Below are 8,586 nucleotides of genomic sequence, written 5' to 3' on the forward strand. Positions count from 1 at the left end.
AGGCCTTAGGATTCTTTGCTGAAATGCAATGTCATGATGTTAAACTAGACATCTATACCTGCATCAGTTTGGTAAGGGCTTGTTTCAGGTTTGTGTTAAGTTTGTACATATGGATCGGGTCACCCAGACCCGACCCATTTGATCCACACGGCCAACACATCAAGGGCTGTGGCATACTTGTAAATATTATTATTATTTTGTGTATTTTATGATGTACCCTAAATCGTGATTAGTATATAATGATAACAAGAGGCAGACGTCATTTGTTGCTGCTCTCTTTCATCTCTCTCTTGCTTGAACGTGCAGCCCACTTCTCTCTTCCTCCTCTTGCATCTAAGTTCATTCGGTGGTTTGGTATTAGATATCAAAATCATACATGGTATCAGAGCCAGGTTTTGCCACTGAGAATGTTCGGTAAGAATCTCTAATTTCTGCCCTAATCTTTGTTTCTTTTCTGCCCTAATCCTCAAATCTCTATTTTCTGCCCCAATCCCCAAATTTCTGCCCTAACCCTAATCCCCAAATTTCTGCCCTAACCCTAATCCACAAACATCTGCGTTAATCCTACTGTCTGCCCTAATCTGCCCTACCGTCAGCCACCTAACCCTAATATCAAAATTTCTATTTTTCTCCTATTTTCTGATTATTGTATTTATGGATCCCCACCGCAATTCTAGCATCTTACCGTCCAATTTTCTTTTCCAACTTATCTCACAAAAGCTAAATCATACCAATTATTTGACATGGAAACGTCAAATAGTCCCGTTCATCAAGAGTCACCGTCTCTATGGACATCTCAATGGCACCACACCTGCACCATCTGAATGGATTATGCGAGAGGTGAAGAATGTTGCAGGGCAAGTTCAAGAGACTATTGCAGAAATCAATCCTGAATATGAGATGTGGATGGCTCATGATCAATCTGTCGTTGCTTATATCACCTCCACACTATCAGAGGAAGTCTCAGCAGGTGTTGATGATGATCTTTCTGCACTTGAGTTGTGGAATGTACTTGCTACCACATATTCTCAAATATCAGAAGTGAGATTTCTATAACTCAAGAGGCACTTTCAGGACATCAAGCGAGGTACACGTTCAGTCTTGGAATATATATATGAGATAAAAAATGTTAGCGATCAGCTTGCCATCATAGGGCATCCAGTCAGTGACAAGGAGGTACAACAGACTTTGAGTGGATTGGGGCCAAATTTTGATGTTTTCTGTACTACTTTAGAGGTATTGTCTGTTCTTCCCTCTTTTGAAGACTTGAAAGCAAAATTGATTCAACATGAAGCAAGTCGTGTACAACGACATGAATTAGTTCATTCTGGCGGTCACAATGTATTGGTCACTGGGACCCATGCTTTACAAGGAAGTCATCTAAGAGTTTGGAACTCACAGGTAGGGATGGGGAGAGGTATCCTTCCTACACCTAACACAAATGCATAGGCAAATGTACCACGAAGGATACCTACTTGTTTTTATTGCAATAAGAGAGGTCATCTGAAGTCAGAATGTTCGCATAACCCACAGAACAAGGGAAAACAGGTCCGACGTGACAATAAGGCAGTAGGGTCATCTGTTTCGAACATGACTGCGACATCGAACATTTCCTCTGATGTGCAGCAGATTCTAATGACAGCGTTGTCTAAAATCAATTTCAAGCAAAATGAGGAAGGACAATGGTATGTAGATTCTTGTGCTGCATCTCATGTAACTGATGACGCAGGTAAGCTTTCTAGTGTTCTCTCTTATTTAGCTAAAGGCTCAGTTGTCACAGGAGATGGTTCCTATCACAAAATATCACATATTGGAAATGCACACTTATCCATGGCTCATTTCTCTATACCTTTAAAGAATGTTCTTGTTGTTCCAAATGTCAAGAAAAATATCATTTCTGTGTCAAAGCTTATTGATGATACTCATTCCTCTGTTGAGTTTACTTCTTATTCTGTTTATGTTAAGGATGCTCGAACCAAGAAGACATTCGCTGAGGGTGTTCGCAAAGGAGACATGTACGTCATTGAAGAAGCTCCAAGAGTGTCTAAGTCTTGTGTTTCAGATTCATCCTTTCCCAGTCATGGTGAAGTCAATATCACAGAGTATGATATGCCATCTCTTTGGCACAGTCGTTTAGCACATTGTAGTTGGTCTTTCATTCAAAGTCTTGTTGCAGACGGACTATTACAAAAGTCCAGTCTAAGTCTTGTCAGTCAGTCTTGCATGTGCTCAAGTTGTCATATTTGTAAGAGCCATGCTCTTCCTTTTCAATCAATAAATAAGCGAGCTTTGAAATTATTTGACACCATTTATTCTGATGTTTGGGGACCTGCTCCTATTTCTTCCTCTTCTGGGAGTAAATATTATATTGTTTTCATTGATTCTTATTCTCGTTAAACTTGGATTCACTTCATGAAAAGCAAATCAGAAGTTTTTCGCTTGTTTATTCAATTCCACGCCTTGGTCCAAAACAAATACTCTAGTAATATCGTGTATTTTCAATGTGATGGTGGTGGTGAGTTCATTTCAAATGAATTTACTGAGTACTTACTAAATCATGGGATCACTAGACAAATTTCATGTCCTCACACACCACAACAGAATGGAATTGCTGAAAGAAAGCATAGGCACATAGTTGAAAGTGCTCTCAGTATGATGCATAACACTGATGTGCCCATGACTTTATGGACTGAAGCCTTCCATACTGCTGTTCATATTATTAATCGACTGCCACTATCCATGCTTGAAGGAAAATCTCCATTCTTTATTTTACATCAAGAACAACCACATTATGATGAGCTACGTGTTTTTGGATGCATATGTTATATTCATGTTGATGTTTCTTTGAAAAATAAGTTTCAAGATCGAGCTGTCATGTGTAGATTTGTGGGTTATGCAGAAAATTATAAAGGCTATCGATGTTACAATCCAAAAACTGGACGTGTGCATATTTCACGACATGTTGTTTTTGATGAGCTCAGGTTGAAGGATATAAAGGAGCCACATGCAACACTTAATGTTAGAAATGATGTATATGACTCGTGGCTGAATGCTGAAATATTAGACCAAAGAGCTGATACACACTAGGCACAAAGTGACAGAACTATTGATGAGCCCAGAACAGCCACAAACACTCAGATAGACAGCATACCTTCATCTACTCAGACCAACAACATGAGCATGACTTCACCTAATTGGTTTTCAGGAATGGTGTATAATCGATGATCAGTTCCAGTTGATTTAGAAACTGCCACTATTTGTCCACGTAGATCAGAACGTGTGCGGCACCCTATTGATAGATGGGTAAGTTATGGTAATTTTTCTTTGGATTTTCAGCTCTTCATGGCAGAATTGAACAAAAAGGTGGAGCCAAAATGCTATGAGCAAGCATGCAAAAGCAAACATTGCATCGATGCCATGAATGAAGAAATAGCTACCTTAAATGAATGTCAAACATGAGAGATTGTTCCTCGTCCAGATGGTAAGAATGTAGTGGGCTCAAAATGGGTTTACAAACTCAAGTATAAACCTGATGGAAGCATTGATAGATATAAGGCTTGACTCGTGGCTAGAGGCTTCACTCAGCAGTACGGGAAAGATTATGATGAGACTTTCAGCCTAGTCATCAAGATGGGAACGATCTGGGTTATCATCTCGCTTGCTGTCTCATATGGTTGGAATTTATATAAGTTGGATGTTAAAAATGCTTTTCTTCATGGCTTTCTAAAGGAATAAGTTTATATGGAACAACCTCCAGGATATGTTTCCAATGATTCAACCAAATGAGTGCAAATTACAAAAATCGCTGTATGAGCTTAATCAAGCATCTCCTTCATGGTTCCATAGATTTTTCCTCCATATACAACACGTTGGTTTCCTCAAAGTTCACTTGATCATTCCTTATTCATCTATCATTCAGGTGAAGTTACCACTTGGCTACTTATATATGTAGATGATATAATTCTTACTGAAAACTCTTCATGTCATATATCCCATGTTAAGGAGGTATTGCAACAAGAATTCAAGATGAAGGATCTCGGTGAACTACGGTATTTCTTGGGTGTTGAGCTTGATAGAAAAAGTGGCACATTAACCCTTACACAACATAAATACACTCTTGATATTTTGGATAGGGCAGATATGACAAGTTGCAAGCCCATGAATACACCTAGTGTTCTCAACACAAAATTAAATGCATCTAATGGGAATGATGCATACCCAAATCCTAGTTTTTATCAGAGTATAGTTGGCATTTTGTAATATCTCACTTTTACATGCCCAGACATAGTATATGCTGTGAATCAAGTCTCTCAGTTTATGCATGCACCCACAAAAGGGCATATGGATGCTACCAAACGTATTTTGCGTTAACTTAAGGCTACTCTTGGGGATGGACACATCTACACAAGACAGTCAACTGTTTTGCATGGCCACAACATTTCCACTTATACTGATGCAGATTGGGCAGGTGATACAGACGATAAACAATCAGTTTCCGGTTATTGTCTCTTCCTTGATTCCAATCTTATTTATTGGAGAAGCAAGAAACAACATGCAGTTGCCAGATCTAGCACTAAGGCAGAATATAGGGCAATGGCTGCACGCACTGCTGAAGCTTCTTGGTTACGTCATCTGCTTGGGGAACTTTCTCTTCCCATTGCTCAGTCATCTCTATTTTGTGACAACCAAAGTGCGATCAAGATTGCCTTCAATCCTGTTCTACATAATCGCACTACGCATATAGAGATTGATCAACACTTCATTCATCAAAAGGTTGCGGAAGATGAGATTGTTCCCACTTATATATCTACGTCTGAACAAGTGGCTGATCTTTTTACCAAGGGACTCATAAGGCACCATTTCTGGGAATTGAAAAACAAGTTACGCATGATCAAACCCCATGCACAACTTGAGGGGGGCTGTTAAGTTTGTACATATGGATTGGGTCACCCAGACCCGACCCATTTGATCCACACGGCCAACACATCATGGGCGGTGGCATACTTGTAAACCTTATTGTTATTTTGTGTATTTTATGATGTACCCTAAATCGTGATTAGTATATAATAATAAAAAGAGGCAGACGTCATTTGTTGCAGCTCTCTTTCATCTCTCTCTTGCTTGGACGTGCAGCCCACTTCTCTTTTCCTCCTCTTGCATCTAAGTTCATTCGGTGGTTTGGTATTAGATACCAAAATCTTACAGTTTGAACATTCTGAGGAAGGGAAAACCTGTCATGGTTTAGAAGTCAAAGCTGGTCTAGAATAGTCAACTCCTGTTTCAAATACATTAATAGCTATGTACATCAATTTTGGTATGAGGGATGATGCACTTAAACTACTTTGCAAGATGCAATATAGAGATAATGTCTCATGGAATTCAAATATAGCAGGTTACTCTCAGTGTGGGCTTGCTGAGGAAGCTATGAAATTATATTCCCAGATGTTGCTTCATCCTGTCAGGCATGATCATTACACATTCTCTAGTGTTCTCCGATGTTGTGCTAAGCCAGCAACATTACAATGGGGCAAACAGATTCATGTTTCAATCATCAAGCTTGGTTTCAAAGCACATATGTTTGTTGGTAGTGCACTGATTTACATGTACTCTAGGTGTGGTATCATAGAAAATGCTTCAAGGGCGTTTGATGAAGCTTCAAAAAGTGGTCCAGTTACATGGAATTCAATTATATTTTCTTATGCACAACATGGACAAGGTGAATCTGCAATTGATGCCTTTAAATTAATGCAGGAAGTAGGCATAAAGCCAGATCACATCACCTTTGTTGGTATTCTATCTGCATGCAGTCATGTTGGTTTGGTTGAAGAAGGATCATACTACTTCATGTCTATGGATGCTAAGTATGGTATTAAACCTCGGATGGAACTTTTTGCATGTGCAATCGATCTTTTTGGTCGTGCTGGGCTGCTGGAGAGATCAAAATTAGTCATTGATTTGATGCCATTTAAGCCTAATGCAATGATATGGAAGACCTTGCTTGGCGTATGCAGGGCTCATCAAGATATAGATTTTGCCAAAAATGCAGCAAGTTTCTTACTAGAATTAGAGCCCAATGAGGATGCAACATACATCCTCCTTTCAAATGTGTTTGCTCTTCATGGTGAATGGGATGAACTAGCACAATTGAAAAGGGTGATGAGGGAGAAAGGCCTAAAGAAGATGGCTGGATGCAGCTGGGTGGAGGTGAAAAACGTAGTGCATACATTTAATGCTGAAGACCGCTCACATCCTCATGCGAAAGAGATATATGAGAAGCTTAAGGTATTAATGAAGCAGATCAAGGGGATGAGTTATGTTCCTGATACTGAGTTTGTGTTGCATAATCTGGATGAAGAGACTAAAGAGCATCATCTTTTTTACCACAGTGAGAAACTCGCTGTGGTGTTCGCAATAATGACTGTTCCAAAAGGGGTTACAATTAGGATAATGAAGAATCTTCGTACTTGTGGGGATTGCCATACAGCTTTCAAGTTCATAAGCAAAGCAATTGACAGAGAGATAGTAATGAAAGATGCAAATCGCTTTCACCATTTTGAAAGTGGCACTTGTTCTTGAGGGGACTATTGGTAGCAACCTGCTATCTAAATGGATATTTATGCAAGAATGTTAGATGTACAACGTAATTCAACTCTAATACCCTTAGTTCAGAAAGAGGTTGCTTATAGATAAATTCCTTTATGCTTGAGCCTCCAATATAGCAATCGCTATGGGGTTTGTCCGGCTGTGCAAGGAGCATGCTTTTTACGATGGCCAAATCTTTTGCTTTGTTGGATTGTTTCTTTTCTTTTGTCAATCTCATCTCTCATTGGATAGTTTACATCATAGTCACAAAAAACACATTATTTTAAAAAAAAGTGAGAAAATGAAATGATGTCTAAAATTAAAAAAAAATGTGTTTTTGAAAAAAATGTGAAAACCAAAAAAATGCATTTTTAATGTTTTTTTTCGCATTTTTTTCATTTTTTTAATGGCAAACAGTTCCTTTTTTTTTTATTTGTTGCAAATCTACGGTTCTTTTGATGTTAAAGTTATTATTTTGTCACTTATTTTATTTTTTTCTATTTTTATTATTTTTTATTTTTTTAAAAAATACTGTTTTTTCAAGTCCGCTGTATTATACCCAAGAAAAACCTTGCCGTTTAAAACTCCGAGACGTTATTTGTGACTATGGTTTACATGATGAAATTTTATAATATAAATGACTATGGCAGTAGGTAGGCCCGGCGCCTTTATATAGGAGCACAATGATCCGAATCCTGGATTCATAAGTTGAGAACCTCATTATCTTTTTTGTTTTTACGTGAATACCTTCAATCCATAGGAGTTAGGCTTGGCAGGGGGAGAAAGAGGTAGGGTTTTGATGGTTTTGGAGGGAGGGATTGGAAGAGATCGTTAGGCCAAGGTGCAAGAACCATCCATCGAAGAGAGAGTAGGAGACGACGGCGTCACTGGAGATGGGAGTGCATGAGTGGAGCCATTTCATATGTCAACATTTTGAAGATTGCTTCTTATGAAATGGATCATGAAAATAGCATTCATATGGATAGGAACACATGTACATCATCTTATCAGACAAAGTATTTTACATGTGAGTTTCTGGGCTAAAGGCATAGATTGAATTAAATAACCGAATATTGAACTCTTATTGATAAATCTACCCTTGTTTTGTATGGTATTTGAATTGATTCTGATTCTTTGCCATGATATTGCAGACGATATAAATGCTTAACCTCATTGGTTTCTTGACCATCATCACAGAAAATGTGTTTTATTCAAAAATTAGAGACAACTCATTTTACATGATTTCTTAGACCTACTTGTCCCGGTCATCATGTTGCCGGGCTTGGTCTTTGGCGGTAGCACAAGACTAAGCCTTACAACTAGACCTCAACTTAGGCGGAAAAGCCCCTTCGTTAGTACCATGAGTGGTAATTTTTGGTATATCGACGAGCGACCAAGAAGAAGTTGATGAACTCTACTCTTAGTTGTTTGAAGAAGAATCTATGCTAGTACTAAGCCATTTGGCTAAAATATATAAGCATAACTTGACATTAGATTATCGTGACACAAAATTATCTCAATTAGGTCCCTATACCAATTTTTCTATAAAAAAAAATTATTTCAAATGACATATGGATGCACATAAAACCTTGCATGATGTTTTTCAACTTCATTACGTACCTCTACTTCATATTGTCTTTGTCAACCTAGTCAATCTTTTCCACTAATTCAAATCTTTGTCTTCAAGAGTTATCATTCAAGATGTATTCTTTCCAACGTGGTGTTACCTTCTCTTATGATCACATCCTCTTCAGGGAAGGACCCGAACGGTCTACTTACATCTCTCTTGAGTCTAAACCTTTGGCTCCAGAATGCCTTCTCTCGAATGTTTCCTTCTTACTTTGAAGAATGTGGGCTAGAGACAGTGGCAGCCGGAGGGATACAAAAGTGGATGGAAATTTGGTGCATGCAATCGCCGAGTGTTGGAACCCAATGACCTCCTCGTTTTGGTTTTCATGGGGAGAAATGATAATATTACTAGATGAATTTGCCAAAATATTAGAC

The 8,586-nt window shown here is 38.5% G+C and overlaps 1 protein-coding gene across 1 annotated transcript; it reads left to right on the top strand.

Moving 5' to 3' along the window:
• The first annotated feature begins 5,298 nt into the window (after window positions 1–5,298).
• On the top strand, window positions 5,299–6,576 carry LOC116257152 (pentatricopeptide repeat-containing protein At4g02750-like). The gene has a single exon (XM_031633763.2). It carries the CDS (start codon window positions 5,299–5,301, stop codon window positions 6,574–6,576), a length of 1,278 nt encoding a protein of 425 aa, XP_031489623.2.
• Window positions 6,577–8,586: the final 2,010 nt, after the last annotated feature.

Source organism: Nymphaea colorata, chromosome 7, assembly GCF_008831285.2.
Source record: "Nymphaea colorata isolate Beijing-Zhang1983 chromosome 7, ASM883128v2, whole genome shotgun sequence".
Lineage (NCBI taxonomy): Eukaryota > Viridiplantae > Streptophyta > Magnoliopsida > Nymphaeales > Nymphaeaceae > Nymphaea > Nymphaea colorata.